Source organism: Solanum stenotomum, chromosome 3 (assembly GCF_019186545.1).
Source record: "Solanum stenotomum isolate F172 chromosome 3, ASM1918654v1, whole genome shotgun sequence".
NCBI classification, from domain to species: domain Eukaryota; kingdom Viridiplantae; phylum Streptophyta; class Magnoliopsida; order Solanales; family Solanaceae; genus Solanum; species Solanum stenotomum.
This window is the reverse complement of record NC_064284.1, coordinates 658153-679158: the sequence shown is the minus strand read 5'-3', so window position 1 is coordinate 679158 and position 21006 is coordinate 658153. Positions and strand designations below refer to the sequence as shown.

Here is a 21006-nt window from a genome sequence, read left to right as displayed (position 1 = left end):
ATCTACCCTTCTCTTCTCTCTTTTCTTCAGCCACTTCTCCCTCTCCCTTACCATTGTCGATTTCATCTGGAGAACACCATTACATTTCTTCCTCCATTTTCTTAAAAATTTGGCAGTCATTATCTTATTCACCGGAAAAAATGGATACCCACACTATCACTACTCTATTCCTCCCTCCCTCCCTTTGTTCTTCCTGAAAAATAAATATCTAAACCCAAATGTATCATATCTTTTTAAAATCAGATCTGAAAAAAATTAATAGTTGAATTACGAGGAACGATGATGATGACGGTGAGTGGAGGGCGATAGTTTGAATAAAGGAGTTGCACATTTTTTTACCCTTGACCTTTATGAAGCTTTGAACCTGCTCAATTATTAGTTGATTATAAATCTCTCTATACTCCATTAATACATGATTGAAGTTGTGAACGAGTAAAATCCTTTAGCTTAGCACAGATAAAGACGAAACACAGTGAACGAATTGAAGGTTCATGGTTTCAAAATAGTTTTTCTTTTTTTTCCCCTCAAATTTCCACATGTATGTCGTTAATTTGCCACATCACTACACACATATAACATTATTAATTGATTGTCAAAAAAGTGTTAAATTCAAACGGGTAAAAGTGTTCAATAGGTATTCACCTTAGTTGGGATGTTCAAATGAAATATGCAAACAACTTTGAAGGATTCTGTATGACTTAAGCCAAAAAAATAATATAACAAACAAACTATTCCATATCATTTTATTTAAGCATTCTCCCTTTTCAACTTAATATGTAATTATAAGTGAGGTGTGGAGAGAGTGATGTGCACTTAGTTTAGCTATGAAGTAGAGATTGAAGTTGGGGCCAAGTAATTAGTAAAGCAAAGTAGATTATATATATTATGATTAGTCAACTGCTGCTCACTTATGGGGATGGGGATGGGGATGGGGATGAGGGTAACTTTAGCTACACTCTTGGGCATACACTGTATTTGGATAAGAAAGGTTGGAAACAATCTACAAAAAAGGGAATGTTCTTAGAAAAAGCCTCTTTTGGTTCACTGAATGTGTACTCTCTTCTTCTTGTCCTAATTGCCGCTTCACAATTTTCTTCTTTCATTACAAAATCTCTCCAATTTCTTGGGAATACAATTGTGATTTGTGATTAAAGATTGAGATATTTCATTTGATCTTCTTTGGGTTTATAACTCACATATTATTCCACCGACCCATTTTGTCAGATTTATTCAGGATTTTGTAGGCTCCAAAATCCAAGTTAAATCATTTTGAGTTTATGGATTTTGAATTTTACAAAAAAAAATTTGGTTCTGAGACAATTTTAACACAAAACTACCGAACCCACACCGTTGTAAAAATTATGCAAGTGATAAAGATATGAAGATACCAAGTATCTTTAGCAGGGAAGATAGAGATATGAAGTATAAGTTAGGGTACCAATGGTAGGGTTAGAGTGCAGCAGTCAATTGAGCTAATCGTATAAACTAGTAGAGAAAGATCTCTGATGAGCTGTATCATATCTTTTTCTTTACAACACTTGGACATAATGATGAGTAGATCTATTGAGATTTGAGGTCCTAACAATTAAAATTTGAATTATTGTTATTTGCAAGTATAACAAGATTAGTAGATAAATAAATGAGTAATATCCCACCCAGCTCGGTTTCTTCTAATTAAATGAAGGTAACATTTCAGTTTCATGAAGAGGTACATAAAACAAATCTCTAAGGAGACTAATGAGTTGAGATTTCATATTATTAAAACAATAATAATACTCATAACATAGTTAAAGGCAGAGTGGGTTTTGGACGTTACCTCCAATTGATGGTTGAGATCAACCAATTTTGAATAATATTGAATACGAGAGCAAATGACTAAATGGTCCCTAAACTATCCTAGTAGGTCTAAAATGGTCCTTTAACTATACAGTTGACGGATATGGTCCTTTAACTATTCACCCTTTTGTCAAGTTTGGTTTCCATCCACTTTTTAAAAAAACTGTTAGTTAACACCGTTAATCTGTTAAGTCAATCTGTATTGACTTTCTTTTTCGTCATTTCTTTTGTCCATTATCTCACTATTTCCTCACTTTTTTTCTCAATTCTTTTCTTTATTGTCTTATTGCAATTAAGTCGTTGGTCGTTATTTCATGCGAGTTAAAGCAAAATGCAAAGTAGCGGACACAATTGAGAAAATATTGTGAGCAAAAATACGATTCTATTTTCATGTTAATAATCGGTCATTACATCAATGAAATTGCATAAAATTGCAGAAAAATTCAAAAATCAGCAACTAAATTGAACTATAGTGCTCTGTTTTCAACAATTGTTGTGCAGAAAATAACTTAAACTACAACAAAAAATAGCAGCTATCAAACTTTGATCAAATTGCAGCATCAGAACACCCAAAAAAAAAAACAGCTCCCAAAACGTCACCAAACTGCTGCACATACAGCTCCAAAAACGTCACCAAACTGCTGCACAAACAGCAGCACCAACCACCAAAAATCAGCACCAAACTGCACAAAACACAGCTCCAAAAACGTCACCAAACTGCACAAAAACAGTTCCAAATTGAGAGAGAATGTGTACTGAAGGACGTTTGTTGACGGTATTCATAAAAAGTGGATGGAAACCAAATTTGACAAAAAGGTGAATAGTTAAAGGACCATATCCGTCAACTGTATAGTTAAGGGATTATTTTAAACCTACTAGGATAGTTTAGGGACCATTTATGTCATTTGCTCTTGAATACGACAACAATAACAACATATCCAATGTAGTCCAAAAAAAGAAGTAAGAAGGTACAAGAAACAACAAAACAATACAAATAATTGAAATCTTCATATAGTAATAGGAATCAAAGGATAAAAAAAACTAATATTACGACTACTAATATGAACGGATAACAAGACAACACACTGGTACCTACATAACAAAAATAAAAAATAAAAAAGAATTATTGGCCGTTGGAACCATGGTGGAACCAGAGTTGGGAAATCTGGACTCGAACTCCAAAAGGTACAGTGAAATAGCCGACATTGTGTTTCAAAATCCCATAGGGATGCCTTGTCCAGATTAAGCAACCCTCCTTTTCTCACGCCCACTTTACCACTTTTCTAATCAAACACACACAAAACCAAAACACACGTAACTACAAATTATAACAATCATCCCTTGAATTCCAATTTACTATTGTAAAATACATACCCACGTTCACTCCTCTTTCTCCAAGATTTTAAAACTACTGCTTCTTTCCATGCAAATCCCCCCTGTTTTCAAAGTGACCATGTTCATTGTTTACCCCCCTCCCCCCACCCCCTTGGTTGATTTCTTGGTATAAATACTTTGTTCCTTTCAACATTTTTCCATCAGGGTCCAGCTCCAATTGAGCTTTTTTCCCCTTATTACTACTCTTTTCTCAATCTTTTTCTTTCTTCTCCGCTCCCAAAACCAAAAGTTATCACTAGTAATCAAGAATTAATCATGGCTGATCAACAAGTAAAGCAAGTGTCATCATACAGGAATGGATCATCAAAGAAAAAGAACAACATTTCAAGGAAGTGTGCTTCATTGATTAAAGAACAAAGAGCCCGGATTTACATCCTCCGCCGATGTGCCACTATGCTTCTCTGTTGGTATATTCAAGGGGATGAATAAGTTCGTCAATCCCAAAATTAACTCCGCAACTACTACTACCACTACTTCAATTAAACGTACAACAAAAATAACCCTACTCTACATCGTCTACCTTGTTTCCATATGTGCTTTCCCCTTTTTTTGGCTCCATCCATCATTTTCACGTGCTTGATCATGAAAAAGAATCTGGAGGACGTGTTGAAGATATAATTAAGTAAATAAATGTGTACTCTCTCGAGATAGTCACACACTTCAACACGCCTACCTACTCAGGCACTTGGTCGTATTGGTCCTGTTTGTCTTCCGTAGTTTCTTAGAAGTCTGCCTAGTTAATCTTGTCTTTTTGGTCGTGTACCACTTCACATTTTTTATCCAATGGATGTAAAACTCTATTGGGTTTTTTTGGTACATGAACAAATTACAGGGGAAACTTGTAGATGGGCACTTTGAAACAGAGGTTTTTGGACAAATAGGGTAAAAAAATGGATGGGGAAGGCATTTCCAAGCATATGGTGACACAAAGCTGTTCTATATAATCTGAAAGGCTATTTTCATGTTTTACTATGTAACAAGTGTATATGTAATTGTAATGCAATCCACAATGTTTTTTCTAGTATGTCTGGAGCAAATATAGAAGCTCAATAAATATCGACAATTGAATAGTAATTCAAACATCCATAGTGATGTGCTAGCATATTTACTACTAGTATGATTGTATAAATAAGGAGGGCCGCGATGGCAGCCCTAAATGGAATAAAAGAAGGGATTGTATGTTTAGTCGTCTTTTGTGTGATGAAATTGTAACAATTTTTTTTTGGATCAAATATTTCTCAAGAAGTTAGTTTTAGGGAGGCATGCATAAGACTTAAGAGTGTCGTTGGATTTGGTCATCAACATGCTGCTGCTATCTTATATTGACAGATGAGACACTAGCTAGCTAGGTTGAGCCAACCTGGTTCTACTATGTTGGTTCAATGTGAGAAGATATTTTCATGGACAATTAGTAAACGGTTTAAGGTTGAGATTTTAACAGCTAATATAATGTCTCAATCACAAGCTTAGTTATAATCCGTTGTTGCCCATATACAAAAAGATTTGGAGTTGAGAGAGATTTTTACTTGTAGGAATATTTGATATTATGTGTAACTGGATCATGCAACATTCATAGGCTGTTTACTAGCTGATCTGTTTCAATCACCTGAAAGTCAACTTAGAGAAATTTAAAAACAAAATATAATCCACAAGCAATATTTGAACAAGTATTTTGTTCCTCAATGTGTTACATGTAAAAGGAATCTTTACTTCCAAATAATAAAAACTACCCTCGATGCCATTTGTCACATAAACATAAATACTAGTTTTATTGTGCTAAAATAAAGCATTTATTCCCTTACCCTTGAGTAGCTATAAAGCATATAGTGGGCTCTAAAATTATAATCGTCGCCTTCCAAAAGTTGATAAATTCCCCTACCAATGTAGACAGAATCAATGCAGTGGAATTTAAAGTCCTCTTATTAAATTTGTTATAAGCATATTCGACTTTTAACTTCCAAGGTTATTGGTCATCATAAAACTTCTTCTTCCTATCTCTCTATCTGAAATTGATGGATTTTTTTAAAATTTATAGTTGATGTTTATGTTAAGTCAACAAATATATGACATGTATTAGCACATGCATTTTTATTCCGTAAGTATAAAATCATTTCATCATGAAACTAAATAGGGTATTTTTGAAAAGGTTAAGTTGAATAACTAACTATATTAACAAAGCTACTTCTACCCCCTCAAAATCTATACTACTATCTTATTAAGTTGGAAAATATGGGTAAATTGGTTTGGAGTTTGGGGTTCATTTGCATATAACCTGCTTGTGGAAATGCCCGAACCAGTTTTTGCATAACTTGTCAGAGCTGAAATTAGAGCATAACTGTTAAATGGTTAAGGTAAATTTGTGCTAACATCAATTCGGTATTCTTATTTTCAGTACTTTCCCATGTACACATAAACATGTTGTCCTACAACCAGAAACTGTTGAACCCCAAAAAGAATATGCTATTTGGTACTACTACTTTTTTCTTCTGTTTGCTTTTACTATAGATTGAATGCTGGCTTTCCATGACTACTTTATCCCTGAACCTCTAGGGAGTTTCTTTCTTTTTGCATGATTGCATATGTTATGGGATTTTTGTGCAAGTATCTTCTGCATTGGAGTTACATTCTTACACATTACTGAATTAGTTGAATCTCCATATCTTATTCCCAGATACTAATGCTGCCTAAGTTTGTGATCTTTAACTTGCTAAATGTCTAACATTACCTGTCATCCAATGTTAGCCATGACGCAAAATCGTAAATGTAATTTATTGAGGAAATTGTTCACTTTATACATTTATTCCTATATGTTAACTTCCTACGTGTAAAAAGCAAAAGTTCACCTATACAGACACTCACATCTACATCAAATTTATGTGTACCACCACCTTATTTAGGTGCTCCCTGGTTGGATACTACTCTGTTGAGCCACTCAACCACTTCTGCTATAGTTGGCCTTTTGAAAGGATTCTGGCTGACACACATACAGGCAACATCAAGCACTTGAAGCATATCTTCTTCGAAACCCTTGTCTCTCAGTATAGGATCAAATATTTCTTCTTGTTTACCCTCATTTCTCATTAGGTGCACCCATACAACCAATTCCCTTGACATCTTTGGTTTGCTCATGTCCACAGGTCTTCTGCCAGCAAGGAGTTCTAACATCACAACTCCAAAACTATAGACATCTCCTCTCAAAGTGGCTATCCATGATTGACTATACTCTGGTGGAATGTAGCCGAGGGTACCAACCAGTTCAGTGGTGACGTGAGTTTGGTAAGGAAGAATCATTCTGGACAATCCGAAATCTGCCACATGTGCTTTAAACTTTTCATCAAGGAGGATGTTACTGGACTTTATGTCACGATGAACAATATGTGGTTCACATATCTGATGCATGTAAGCCAGCCCACAACTTGCCCCCTGTGCAATCTTCAGTCGAGTTGGCCAATCAAGTAGGAATGCTCCATCAGTTTTCTCGTGCAACCAGTAGTCCAGACTTCCGTTTTGCATATAGGAATAGATCAGCAACCTACAGCCATCATGCACACAGTAACCTTGAAGAGAGACCAAATTCTCATGTTGGGCAGTGGATAAAACTTCCACCTCTGCTTTAAATTCTCTTTCAATTAAACCCATATCTCCTGAAAGTTTCTTAACAGCGAGCGTAGTTCCATCTGCTAAAGTTGCTTTATAGACCAGACCAAAGCCTCCACAACCTACTATGTTTGCTTGGTTGAAGTTATTCGTGGCTCTCAGAATGTCAAAAATTGTGAGATCATTAATCTGATCCTTATTGGTTGGAAACATAACAAGCATGCTGTTATCCTTTCCAATCTCAGCAGACAATCCAGAAGTGGAGTTGTAGGACACAATTTCCAAGTCATTTTTCTCGGCGTCACCTCTTGGAAGGATCCTCCTCTTGGAGAATATCCAGAATGCTATGATGATGACTGTGAAGGCAATGCCAAAGGAGATCCCTAGGATGAGTCCAATTAAGATTTTCCTTTTTGCGGTTTTTCTAACTGCAGAAGGTTGTGTAGTTCCTGATCGATCAGGGCAAGGGTGCTGCAGGATTTGACCACACAGTCCTGGATTACCTAAGAAACTAGTGATAGGAAATGTGTCAAACTGACCTCCTGTTGGAATAGGTCCCTCAAGATTGTTGTGAGCAACACTGAAAGAAGACAAAAAATGAAGACCCTTGAGTGAAGAAGGAATTTCACCTGAGAGGTTGTTGGCAGAGAGGTCTAATTTCTCCAGATTAGTGAGGTTGGATATTGTTTCTGGAATGTTTCCTGTAAAGTTGTTCTTGCTCAGATCAAGAACATGAATGTACTTCAGCTGGCCAATCTTAGTTGGAATATTGCCATCAAGGTTGTTGTTTCCAAGGTAAATAGCTGGTGGCAGGTTTGACAGTAGATTATATTGCTGATTTGAGGCATTGTTTGGCTGAACAAACACAGGCAATTCTAAAGCACTTCTGTCGACCTGATCAGCAGCCTCTTGTGATGCGAGTCTTTGCAGTTGAGTAAGTTCAACTGGGAAGCCTCCATATAGAAAATTCTGAGACAAATCCAGGTAAAATAGATTCTGTAAAGTCCCCAACCAACCTGGAATTTTGCCTGTGATTTGATTCATAGAAAGGTCTAGAACCTCTACCCTCCCAAGTTTAACCAGCCATGTGGGTATCTGTCCGGTGAAATTACAACCACCTAAACCCAGAATTTGGAGATTTTGAAAATCTTCAGACCCAATCAAGTTCTCATTATCAGGCAACGTTTCATTATAAAAGTTTTTGGTGAGGATTAGTGTGGTAAGATTCTTACAACCCTTAAGGACTTCTATTGCCCCTGCAAAATTGGTTAGGCTGTTATTGGAAACCGAGAGGAAGGACAGAGCTTGTAAAGACGTTATGCCAGGCAAGATATCTCCTGTCAGATAGTTAGTAGCCAGACGGATTGCAGTTAATGACCTGCATGAAAAAAGGCTTTGTGGAATGCTTCCAGTGAAGAAGTTATTTCCAAGGTCGATTATGCCAAGTCGACTAAGGTTGGAGAAATCAAGACCTGAGAGTTCACCTTCCAAGAAGTTGACCCTTAAATTGAGCACAGTGAGATGGGTGCAAGTCATCAGCGATGGCGGCACAGTGCCATTTAGATTGTTTATATGGAGGAGCAACTGTTCCAATCTAGAGAGCCTTCCAATATCTTGAGGGATCAAACCTGTCAATTCATTGCCATAGAGTGCGAGGATTCTGAGGTTGACAAGGTTGACAATGCTTTCTGGGATGGGTCCAGAAAATTTATTGCCAGGTAAAGAGATTTCTTGCAGTGTTGACACACTATAAATATCATCAGGAATGAATCCCGCAAGATGGTTGAATCCTGCTCTCAAAGTAACCAAACTGGAGCAACTCCCAAACCCTTGGGGCATCTGGCCCCTGAAGTCATTGGAAGTGAAATCAAGAACTCTGACAGCGGCTGAGTAGCTGCAAATAAAGGAGGGTATTGGACCAGAGAAGCTATTGTTGCTAATATCGAAACTCTCTAAATTAATTGCTGGCTCGAGAAATGACGATAGAATTGTCCCATTGAAGTGGTTACTAGAGAGATTTACTGTCTTGATGGGTGATGTTAATCTATCTGATAGCGGCAATCGTCCTGATAAACGGTTATAACTCAAGTCAATGATCTGCAAGCTACTAAATGACTTGAAAAATCCATCTGGGAGGGGACCAAAAAATCGATTATTTGACAGGCTGAGTTGAGAGAGTTTGCTCAAATTTGCAATAGCAGGGGTTATGTTTCCAAAAAGGCTTCTTGAGGGAAGCCAGAGAGTGGTTACTCGGCCATTATCATCACAACCAACACCTTCCCACAAGGTGCAGCAATCCACGGAAGAGGACCAATTCAAAGGAGAAGGTGAAGAGATACCAACAGAGAATGATAACAAAGAGTCACGATCAAGCTGATTGCAAGAAGCATGACAGATGGTAGCAATAGAAGAAAGAAGTAGAACAACTATCAATATTATTGGATAGAAAGATTTATGGTGGGGTAAAGAAGAAGAAGAATGAAAGGAAGTAAGAAGCATGGCTGCTCGAAATTGATGATATGTCAGACCAGATTGGTGGCGGCTGTCTTTATTATCCATGATCATTATTATTTTTAGACAACTAAAGATGAAGAAGAAAGACAGTTGAAGATGCCAAGATACTCCAATCAACCATGTGGGTATTTTTTTGGCAATTCTTTTTCCTGTTGATCGTGCAGACTTTAGTCTAACCCCATGAAGAGAAGAGAGAGAGTGTAGTTGATGTTGACAAGGTGCAATTTTTATGTAGCAAAAAGGTGAGGTATGAGTTTTTGAAATAAAGCGTTTACTTTTGGGACGGCTAGATAGATAGATGGCTGGTGGACTTTGTTTATTCTATGGATATTTGAAAGCGTGTAATATACGTGGGAGAGAGAGAGAGAGAGACTTTACCATACTATTCTCCTCTCCTCTCCTCACTTCCTCCATATTTATGCCCCCACTTGCACTAACTAACAGATTATATTATGGCTTCTCAAAAGTAGCTTTTGCACCTATCAGCAATTATGGATTTGTTGCTATCCTATGACCTATGGGTAGTAATATTTGAGAGGTGGAAAATGTTTCAGATAATAAAGCCAGACCTTTAGAGATGGAGGAAGAGTCGTCACTTACTCTGTCTTTTTTCCTCTCTTTTGGTTTTTGTTTTTTTTATGTAACTGACTTTTCTCTGTATACAGATGTATTATAGTCACATGTTATGTTCTTCAACTGTGTATATATACATTATTTGGCATCGTGTTGATTTTAAAAAATAAATACATCACCTGATCCGTTGACCATTCAATGAGTTTCCCGATCCATCCAATTATTTTATTTGTTTTACTTCGACAAGGGAGTAAAAATATAGCCAACTAAACATAATTGTTAGTAATATATAGTAAAATAAGGATTGATTATCTGGTTGATATAGACAACTTTCAATGTCTGCTTATTGGAAATTCCAAGAAAGGTAGAGTCCTGAATCCACGGAGTTTGACACCGTCTCAAGTCATCATCTAGAATTTTTTTTTTTTATAAAAAGGTGTAGAGTAATTTTTTCCAGAACAGACTAAAAAAAATCTTTCTTTGGCCAATCGATGCTGCTAAGGGACCTCAACTGTTGTGATACATAATCTTGAAAACCAAATCCAATTTATTTCAAGTGGAGTCGTCATTTTCACCCTTTGAATAATCATAATCCATTACCGTGCACTGAGTGTGTACTATTTTTGCGCATGATGGTGAGAGGAAAGGGGATCAAATAATTGTTCAAAAGTCAATAATAATAATCATAACAAATAATCCCCTGTGATTTTGTCAAAGGAATTATTATGGCTTATGAGTATAGTGGGGGGAACACCATCAGATAGGAATCGCACACTAGGCAAACACTTTAGCAAACATATATATCTCATACAGGAACACCCAATATCTTCTCACATAACAAATTTAAGTTTATAGTATAACAGTTGGACCATGTCACATGGTAAAAGTTAAACCACATGAAACAAAACGTTTCAAAGTTTGTGCTTTTAAAAATAAATAGGCTCTTTACCACGCGAATTCAAATTATTCAGTCACTTGAGCCCAACCACCAAAGTTTACCAATTTGTAGAGACCTGAAGACTAAAGAGAAGACTGTCCCATTTTCAAACCAAATGTTCCTTGGCAGATAGAAGCAGATGCTAACAACTTATTCGAGTCCAGTCAAAGGTCAGAGTCAGACCATCTTCCTTTTCCATCTAATTTTGATCTACCAGAAATGCTGAAACTTACTCTTATCCAGTGAAAACCACTGCATCTTCTTTGCATCCTGGACCACATTTTATCCATGTATGTATTCAAATATTAATTGCACAGCAGATTTCCCTTCTTTTTTCTTCTCTTTTCCTTTTCAATTATGTTAAATGGTTTTTTTTTTTTTTTTGGGGGGGGGGGGGGGGNTTGCATTCAATAGGTATGTAGGTACAGCATTACATCATTTTCACTTGAACTCCAATAGTTCACAAGACAACAAATGAAAAACACCCTAGTGTGCTAGAGTGAAGTGAAAAAATATCTGCTTGCAACACATTGATATCAAGCAGAGACATCTTGGATTTCTATGGATTTTTTTTTTACAATTATTACATCTCGTAACACTAACATTTGGAACAACAATTTGAAGAAAGAAAGAAAAGAATAAATATATGAGACTTATACCTTCACCCCTTCTATTTTTTTTTCTCCAAGTGGAAGACTAAAACCAGCTTTCTTGCATTGCTGGGAATAATTGGATTTGTTTGTCTGCTAGAGAAAAAGGATACAACATGGATAAACATTCAAGAAGTCAATACCGAACTACTTTGAACATATCGTTGTAACAAGCAAGTCCCTTCATTCCTCCATCCCAAACATCATTTGGGTAGTGCAGCTGGCCAGCCTCATTGATGTTCATTTCATTGCCAGGAGTCGAGGTGCTCATTAGGCCGAGGCATGGGTAAAACCATGGCTGCTTAGTCTGCATCTACACCAAGTCCATTGCAACAAAGATTAATTACCAATTTTTGTTATCTTGGGATTTGGTTATATAATGACAGTGGTCAAGACGAGCAAGATCTTAACTCATCAAAGCCTCAACTCACCAATGTCAGAACAAACATTTCATATTTGCAAGTCCCACTTAAAGCCTAATATGCAGCTAAAGAAAGAGGGGATGAGAAAAGGGAATCTACCATTAAACAAAACTCATTTCAGGACTCATTAAGGGTGACCAAACAGTGATGATCTTTGTACCCCTTTTTCTCCTTTCTAATTTATGAACACGATCTACGTTAATGTTTAGTTTGCATGAATATCATGGCAATTTAAAACTAAGTTCAAGAGAGTGAAAATCATTCCTTATTAATCAAATGCTTAAACCTTGGTGGTAGTAGATAAAGCCAACAAGTTTTGCACAAAAAAAGTAATGATAATGAAGCCATGTGAAAGGAGAAACAGCAAAGTGCTCAACTGTGTATTAGAAAATTATTAAGGAAATGGATTTTAAAGGATGCTCAGGCTTCAAAGGGAACAATGAAAAAAGAATGAAACTAGGGACCTACCATTGGATGGATCAACGTGTACAAAAAAACTTGCAGCAACAATCAGATAGCATAGGATCAGCATCAACCCTTTAAAATAGTTTGATGTGCCTTCCTACATTGTGTAAAAGCAACATCAGAAGTTAGCGACAAGCCTACATTTGACGGTCCAGGAACCAAGTTTACAGGGAAATATGAACAATTTTCTTTTCTTTGTCTTTTTTCTTTGGGGGTGGAGGGGTGAGGTGGGGGAGGGAGATGAAAGTGAGGGATGTTAAGAAAGAACTGGGTAGAATGCCGAACCTGCAACATGAATGCCACGACTAGCACTGTGATGAAGAGTGTAGCGGTCTCGAATAATTGGAAATTCAAGTCCATGGGCTTTCCCATAAACCAACCAACGACAACGCAAAACGGTATCTGCATTTTCAACAGCATGAGATATGAAATTATCAACTAAATGCATAAACTCTATCATCTTTCTTGAATAAATATAACCTGGCTTCCCCAAATTTAACAGTGACACAGAAATACTATGTGCTCTCAGGAGAAATAGGAAGGTCCATATAAGGATCTCTAAATATTTTTCTAAAAAAAAAATAAAAAATTATCCCACAATTTAAAAAGCTATCTCGGATAGTTGGAATGCATTAAATGTCTTACCACAAACATTGATATCTGAGTAGAAGACCCAATTGCAACTCCAAGTGTGATGTCCTGCCAACAAGGATACATTAGTAACTGTTTTGGAGCAAAAGAGAAAGCAGATATAGTTTTATAAGAACTCACAAGCTTATCTTTCATTGCGAACATGATTGCGCTGGCGTGTTCTGCCGCGTTTCCTACAATTGGAAGCAAGATGACACTAATAAAGGACATCGGCATGTTCAACGAGTCAGATGCACCCTGAAAGAATATTAGTGAAATAGATAAATTACCATGAAGAAACAAAAAATTGCCACTAAAGGATTAAAAGCTAATATTGAGCCCTTTTGCATTATGCACATAGCTCAACTTTATTAGGTGCTTATGGGAGACTATAAATCAATTAAGCCAGAGTTAAATAAAGCTTCTCTCGCAACTATGACATTGCATTCAAAACTTTTCTTGCTCTATATCTTGACTAAATGCTGTTTTTATATTTTAGAGTTCTGGGCTGCTTCCTCACATGGTTAAAAGAAGGGACAAGCCCCGTTCATTTTGTGTGGCTCTATCTTGTCATTCTTTACCTGGTGAAGTAGGAATACACCTAGTTAATTTTCTACTGATCTACTGGTTCTCTCAATTACTGCTCTGTCAACATTTTAAATTGCTTACTACATTATAGTATCTTTTTTAATGTTCAAATATATATTTTATTTTGTATCTTGTGCATACACATATGCACTAGAATCTATGGATTATGTATTTTTGTTATGTGTTGTTTCCTGCTCTTCAGCAGGTTAGCATTTTTTAAAAATAAATCTAATCTCCCACCCCAGCTTGTGCGCACCTCAATTACCCACCAAGTGGCTGCCTCCAACAACACAGGCACCAGGTACTTTGAAGCCACACCCTTGGGTGCTTAATAGTTACTAATATTTGTTAAATATTTATGATACTATATCCAACTATTGTCATGTTCCATTAATTATTTTCATGCCTTGATGTCTTCACGTGCATGCTCAACATTACCCCCTTGTGGATCTGTGCTACATAGATTCATTTTCTGATCTAATTTTCCTAAAGGCAAATTAAACACTTTTGTTTCACTTTTAACAGACCCTCGGGACGAAGGACACACAAATTGAATCCCTAACTTCCATTCACAATTCCCATGTCCAATAAGTAGCGAACCTTTTTGTAGTGTGGGCTTTCCAGTGGAACCAAAAGGCATCATGAGTATTGGACAAGAAAAATTAAGGCAGTCAATTTCTGGAGGTCTACTGCACGAGGTTATTTATTATCATGTAATTTTTTCTCTGATAACCTTAAAAGGAAACATCTAAAACTAAGTAGGAGGTAGATATACCTTTATAAAACTGGTATATAAAAACAGCTTACCGTAAAAGAAAAAGAAAAGGGAAAAGAAAGGGAAAAGGAGGAAGGCAAATAGATCACCTCGATGGCATCTACTAGATATCCAGACAGCACTGATATCCATATTGTCAAAACAGCAAGCCACCCAATAGCTTCCCACTGGGTTATCTCAGGCGCCTCTTCCTCTTCAGAATCTGCTGAATTGTGTTCTTCATCCTGTATACATATCAGAGAAACTATTAGATCTGACAAATCATTTACAGCAATAAAAAATAACAATCACATATTTTGGTATAAATTCATCTCGAAAACTATCCGAAATATGTGCACTCTTCAGACCTCATATTAGACATTTGATTACTACAGCGAAAAACATAATGTAGTGAAACAGAAACAGGGAACCTAAGGAAAATCAGACAGCCAAAATTAGACCATCTACCTCACTCACAGATCTATACAGATTTGGTTGAATCTTGAGCTGAAAGAATAGGTAGCTTGCATATGCTACCAGCATTATGCAACTGCTAAATCTTGAAAGAGCCAACTGTGACTTGCCAAAATGCAATTCCGTGTGGGTGAAATGAAGTACAGCTGGAAATAACAAACCCATGACTGCCATCAACAATAATCCTGAGTTCACAATGGCAGCAGCCTGAAACATTTCAAATTCAATGACTGTTTACACATTAAAGCAGAGAGGCACTTAATGGCTACATTATGATAAGAGATCACACTGAACCATTGCTCATTAAATGTGAATTGTATTGTATTAACTTTCAGTTTTATTTAATTCATCAATAAAAGGCCGTTGACTTCATTACAGATGTATTCAAGGACGTGAGTAGATGACTCAGAAGAATATGATCACCTTATTGAACACCTGAACTTTCTGGTGATGAATAATTCCACCACTGAAGAAGGCACAGCCAAGCACCAACAGCATATTTGATAAAATGGAACCCAGCAAGGACTGTTTAACAACCCGCATCATTCCATTGTTCAATGCATATAGCGAGATTATCATTTCAGTTGCATTTCCAAATGTAGCATTCAGAAGGCCCCCAACTATAAATCAGAAAAAAATAGTGTGCTGATAAGAAAACGATAAATACGTGGTGGGAGTGGGGTGCGGTCATGGGCTCCACAGATTAGACACAGCACACATGTAACTGACTCGTTTCAACAAATATACAATGTACAATATCAAAACAACATGATGCACTATTCCACCAAAGGTCAATGAGACAAAGTTCAAGCACTGCAAAGCATAAAAACCATTTTAAAAGATACAAGAAACTGACGACCAATCCAACTGGCTTCAGTAAGGAAATCAGTAACATATGAGCAATTATTCAGAAGCTTGCTAAGTAATTTCAAAGGAACAGACAAAAGCAAAATACTTCAGCCAGCCTGGATAAAGAATGAAATAGCTTGTGTATAGTGACTCTGTAAGATCTTATGACGTCTTTCCTTTTTTCCTTTTAATAAGTGCATGAGAAACTAATTCACAATTATACAGCAGTGCAGCAGGTTTCTCACAAGCCTTCTCAAACAAAAGAGAAAAATCTAAGCGCAAAGAACATGGTAAACATGTTGCAGCAGTGTTTTTCCATCAGAACTTCCACTAAATGATACTGCATTAAATCATCCCCACTTAAGATGTGTTATGTTCAACATATTACATTCATCTAAATGCCTTTTGCAGTTCGGAGTTGAATAAAACTGCTGCTCACTCAGTGCCACTACTAAATTCACCTTAGATACCATATTCAGATTCTTTTAGTCTGGTGACTGCATACCAACTTGACAAAAGCACTAATTATGGCAAGCATTTTGAGAAGCTTAACTTAATTCTCCAGACTAATTCAATTAATAGGAGCATGACTGAATCTTTTGAAATCGAAAGGGCATGCTTGAAACTAGTGTGTTTAAATAGAAAATAGAAATGGAGGAACAAATAATTAAAAGGGAGTGAGTACCTGTTGGCCCGGTATAGAACGCGAGCTGCCTGTAACAAGAGGATTAAGAAGGTCAATAAGAGCACAAACAAGAATAGCAGCAGAAGTGAACTACACTAACTTGGAGAGAACAAGCTTACTCAGTCACATAGCCCAAGCGCTCAGCTAAAGGTGTAATGCCCAGTAAACTGAAGAAAAAGACCCAAGTCTGAAAGATCAAATTGTACACAAAACACAGAGATAAGCATAATTATAAGGAAGAAACCAACATGGTCTATATTCAGCATCCTTCTAAGAAGTATCAAAAATATGCATATGAAGAGAGCTTAAAAACAATGATTACATGTTTTCCTGTAAGATTGTGAAGCAATATGGCCAGGGGGCCAAAAGGAAGTAACACATTGATCTTTGCTTTGATAATAACAATGTATATACTCCTTAGAAGGCTGATCTGATACATCTTTCTTAAGACCCTAGTAGAGCGATAGCTTCTGGGTGATGCAATATGAGGTGCCTCATAATGCAGACTGTCTATTTTGATAGTTCCCTGGGATGAGCTAAACGGAATCTCCTCGTCAAGTTCAAGGTCTAACTTCTCCCCAGCAGATCCCATTTTCAACAATCTCCTGAAACATGAAGGTCTGAATAATTGACCAAACAAAAACTTGGGCATACTTATTGAAGTTGTAATTCTTTCTCAAATAGAATAGTACCTTAATGGAAGATGCTCAAAACACAAATATACCAAAAGAGACCAGTTCAGCAACTAGTCAAAGCAGGTCAGCTGGGAAAACAAGATTAATCAGAAAAGTATGCAATAAGGGAAAAAAAAGAAGCAAAATTTGAAGTTGATTCAGAGAAATAGACCAGATCAAGATTTTCCATAAAAGATAAAAGCAAGCATAACCAGACACAACGATAGTAGTATAAAGATTGAACATTTACCAGAGAAAAAATCAACAAGACGGCTAATGGAAACGCAAAATTAGTAATTAATTTAGTTAGAGTAACAACAAAAAGAGGTTTGTGTTGAAGAAGGGAGCCGGCGATGGAAATGGAAATATGATGGGACATTATAGTAGGAAAAAAGAAGACGAAGGTTCGTGGAAGAAGCGCTTAATTAATTTTTGAAATAAACAATTTATTATAATTATGATTAGTAGTGAGTAATTTTCAAGTAATCAAATCAAGAATTGATTGAAGGATATTTTAATTTGTAGGTGGAGATCGAAAGGGTTACATGCCAAAGTGGCTACGTGTCCCACTGACTCAATTATTTAGGAGTATTTAAGAAGAACATTGCATGTTGGATTAGCCAATTATATCTTTCCCCACTACACACCCATAACCCATTTTCTGGATAATAATATAATACTAACAAAATAATTATCTACACTTCCTATATTTTCATCCAGAAATCTTTAATTAAAAATAAAACAAAGACTAATTTTGATTCATACATAGGAAAATTTTCGGTTCAAACCGAATAAATAATTAATGACATTCCAAAGATAAACAATAGTGACTTTTCTCACTCAAGGTTTAAAAATAACTCTAAAATTTAAAAATTTCAAGTCGAGGAGTGTGAACTGCACATTTAATGATGTAGCTCATGAAGGAAGACGTGAGGCTTGAAAGGCAAGTCGTTCTAAGAGAAAAAGTTTTTTAAGTATTTGGATTCAGTAATTCAAGGAAATAGAAAGATTGACAATGATGTCTCACGTCATATTGAAGCGGGATGAATGAAGATCCACATCTGGTGTTTTGGAGATAAGAATGTGTCGTTAAGATTTAAGGATAAGTTCTACAAAGTGATGGTTAGATCGACTATGTTGTGAGGGCGAAATGTCAGTCAGTTAGAAAACTTATGTCCAGAAAATGATAGTTGCAAAAATGAGGATGTTGAAGTGAATGTGTCGGCATAACTAGAGAGTTAAGCTTAGAAATGAAGAGATTCAAAACAAGATAGAAGTGAACTATATATGTTATAGGCAAGATATGGGAAGGGAAGTTAATATTTGTTTTAGACATGGAGATAAGATATGTTGAGTGGTATGAGAGGTTGGATGTGATACCGCTTATATGGTAAGGGAGAGGCAGGCTAAAAAAAGTCTCAAGGAGAAGTAATTAGGCAAGATATAACACAACTTCGCCTTACCGTGACATAATTTTTTATAGGAGGCTGTAAAAATCGAGTATCAAAGTAAAAGATTTAGAAGGTTATCGAGCGTATTTTATTTTCCCTACTAGGGCATTAGTATATTTTTTCATTAGTATCTTGTATCTTTTGATAATAAAAAAAGTATCTTGTATTTTTTTTTTTATGTTCGCTCATTTTCAGAACTATATTGCTTAGAGTCGTCAATATGGGCTAGGCCCGTTGGGCCGGCCTGGCCTAATCCGTGATTTGATAAGGTTGGACTACAATTTTTTAAGCCTATTTAAGAAAAGGGTTTTTTAGTTCGGCCTGAATAAGTCTGTCGATTTGTGGGGCTTGAGAAATATGGATAGGGCCGGCCCGTGGGCCAAATAAAAATAATATAGAGTATTAAAAATAATAGGAGTTTACACTCAAAATCTGTTTAAAGTTTGAAATATTAAAATTTAAATACAAATTATTTTTTATAAAATATGTACTACATAAAATAAAGTTCCTAAAATTTCTAGGGAATCACTACATAGGCCATAGCCTATGAAACATTATCATAGTTTTTGCGTTTTATTATGATCATTGGAAAACAATTAGGTTAATATTTCTATTTAGCTATTTATGGTTTTACTTGAAATCAAACTTAATAAATATTATATAGATAGTTTTATTTGTGTATTTGATTAACAAGTAGTAACACTAATCGATTTTTATGATAATATTTTTAAATTATAATTTAATTTAAAAATTATAAAAAATATATTTTTAAGAAAAAAGGGCTCGCCCGGCAAATCCCGTTGCCCATCCACTTGTGGGCTGGACCGACTATTTTCTGACCCACATAAAAAATGGGCTAGCCCAGCCTGGCCGGTCATCCCATATTGACAGCTCTAAATTAGTGTTACTGATTGTTTCTTTCATTCATTTATCTTAGGGAAAATTGTATATAATAGCAAACTATTAATTCAAATTAAATGTTATAAATATAGTTTGATTTAATTGTACCCCATAGCAAACTATTGTTATTTAACCTCTCTCTTGGTGAATCTCGCTCGCCACTCTCGTTCTCTCCTCGCCTCTCTCGATTTTTATACAAATGCAAGTGTATAAAGTGCGTTTGTGTTTGTATAAAGCGAGAGAAAATTGTATATATACATATTACGACCTGATTTCGAAAATTAATGTTTCGAAACCAATTTTGCAACTTTGGCAATTTTGTACATGTTTTGGAAAAATGAGTTATTTGGAAGTCGCCACTTAATTTTTGGGAAAAATTAAGAAAACCATTTAAAAATGAAATTTTTGAAAGAAAATATTTTAAATAAAACCAGAGTCGGGTAAGGGTTCAAATAATTCTCTAAGGAAGGGTTTAGGCATCTTAGAGAATCCGCTAACACGCGGTTAATCGACGGATTTAAAGGTTGGCTAATTTTAAAAGAAAACTTAAATTACTTGAAAAATCTTATTTTATATATATATATATATATATATATAGAATCCGCTAACACGCGGTTAACCGACGGATTTAAAGGTTGGCTAATTTTAAAAGAAAACTTAAATTACTTGAAAAATCTTATTTTTTTTTTATATATATATATATTTTTTTTTATTATTATTATTTGATTTTTTATTATTATTATTATTATTATTTATTTTGATAAATGAGAAATCTTTGATACTTGTACATTCATATTATCCCAATTAATGAAATAATTCAAATGTTGAAGTGCCAAAATAATAAATTAATTTAACATTTTATCCGAGTCAAGTTTTTGAGTCGAGAAGTCAACACAATAACTTAAGCGTGGATTTGAAAGCTAAATACTAACTATGAAAGAATATAGATAATTCTCAAGTTAGTCTCGAAGCTTAGAGTGACTTAACTAAAACGGGTTTTGAAAACTTAGATATTTGAAGTAAATAACTAAGGAAATAGAAGAGTTATTTTAAAAAACTCCCAAGGATTCATCTAAATTAGATAAAGAGTTAATTCGCGATCAATCAATAAACAGATAATAAGACAAATAAAGGAAGTAAAGCATGTCTCCAAATCAAGCCATTGGACTTAATGCTCGGACCACTTTTATCGCTTATGCTCAAATTGGACCTCTAAGTCTTAAATCTCAAAACCTTTAGCCCTTTGCGGGCTGCTGCTGCTGCTGTAAATTGGACTAATTAAAGTCCAAAATTTTCCAATTTTAGTCCATTTGGGACTGCTGCTGCTACTGATGCAATTGAATTGGATTCTAAAATCCAAAATTCAATTTTTCGGTCATTTGGGATTGCCATTACACTGCTACTTAGCTGCTGCCACTGGTTCTGGGCAGCGAATCGGAACGACAAGTTCGACAGAGGCAATTCCACCTCTTTCAACTCAAATGACCACAAAATTTTAAACTATTGAGCCGAGAATTCCCAAGCTTTTTATGGGTACTATCAGGTCTCAAAAACTGTCCCATGAACAGTAAGAAGAAGGGTATTTATAGGGGTTGAGAAATCTGAAAATCAC

The 21006-nt window shown here is 35.7% G+C and overlaps 3 protein-coding genes across 5 annotated transcripts; 1 reads left to right on the top strand and 2 right to left on the bottom strand.

Annotated features, from left to right (window-relative positions):
- The first annotated feature begins 3454 nt into the window (after positions 1 to 3454).
- LOC125857808 (small polypeptide DEVIL 22-like) lies at positions 3455 to 4448 on the top strand. The gene has a single exon (XM_049537455.1). The coding sequence runs from the start codon at positions 3487 to 3489 to the stop codon at positions 3658 to 3660; it is 174 nt and encodes a 57-aa protein (XP_049393412.1). The 5' UTR covers positions 3455 to 3486; the 3' UTR covers positions 3661 to 4448.
- A 1533-nt stretch (positions 4449 to 5981) lies between these two features.
- LOC125857787 (tyrosine-sulfated glycopeptide receptor 1) lies at positions 5982 to 9715 on the bottom strand. Its single transcript, XM_049537429.1, has one exon. The coding sequence runs from the start codon at positions 9391 to 9393 to the stop codon at positions 6121 to 6123; it is 3273 nt and encodes a 1090-aa protein (XP_049393386.1). The 5' UTR covers positions 9394 to 9715; the 3' UTR covers positions 5982 to 6120.
- A 1642-nt stretch (positions 9716 to 11357) lies between these two features.
- LOC125857799 (vacuolar cation/proton exchanger 3-like) lies at positions 11358 to 17397 on the bottom strand. Of its 3 annotated transcripts, none has more exons than XM_049537444.1 (13): positions 17294 to 17397; positions 17062 to 17132; positions 16692 to 16974; positions 16489 to 16556; positions 16370 to 16398; positions 15259 to 15455; positions 14830 to 15042; positions 14472 to 14606; positions 13161 to 13277; positions 13035 to 13088; positions 12675 to 12791; positions 12393 to 12486; positions 11358 to 11815 (listed from the first exon to the last, which is right to left on the bottom strand). In XM_049537444.1, exons 3-13 carry the CDS (start codon positions 16959 to 16961, stop codon positions 11805 to 11807), a joined length of 1305 nt encoding a protein of 434 aa, XP_049393401.1. In that variant the 5' UTR covers positions 16962 to 16974; positions 17062 to 17132; positions 17294 to 17397; the 3' UTR covers positions 11358 to 11804. The 3 variants fall into 3 exon arrangements, with proteins under 3 accessions (XP_049393401.1, XP_049393403.1, XP_049393402.1); XM_049537446.1 differs by having other exon boundaries at positions 11358 to 11809; XM_049537445.1 differs by lacking the exon at positions 17294 to 17397 and having other exon boundaries at positions 16692 to 16971; positions 17062 to 17078.
- Between the last annotated feature and the right edge of the window lie 3609 nt (positions 17398 to 21006).

What these genes read in the sequence shown, in the direction of transcription:
- LOC125857799 (XM_049537444.1), bottom strand. Translation starts at nt 16,961, where the DNA reads ATGGGATCTGCTGGGGAGAAGTTAGACCTTGAACTTGACGAGGAGATT. An exon ending in CGCTTGGGCTATGTGACTGA is followed by an intron (nt 16,399 to 16,488) that starts GTAAGCTTGTTC and finishes CTCTTGTTACAG; the next exon opens with GCAGCTCGCGTTCTATACCG. An exon ending in TCGCAATGAAAGATAAGCTT is followed by an intron (nt 13,089 to 13,160) that starts GTGAGTTCTTAT and finishes CCTTGTTGGCAG; the next exon opens with GACATCACACTTGGAGTTGC.
- LOC125857787 (XM_049537429.1), bottom strand. Translation starts at nt 9,393, where the DNA reads ATGATCATGGATAATAAAGACAGCCGCCACCAATCTGGTCTGACATAT.
- LOC125857808 (XM_049537455.1), top strand. Translation starts at nt 3,487, where the DNA reads ATGGCTGATCAACAAGTAAAGCAAGTGTCATCATACAGGAATGGATCA.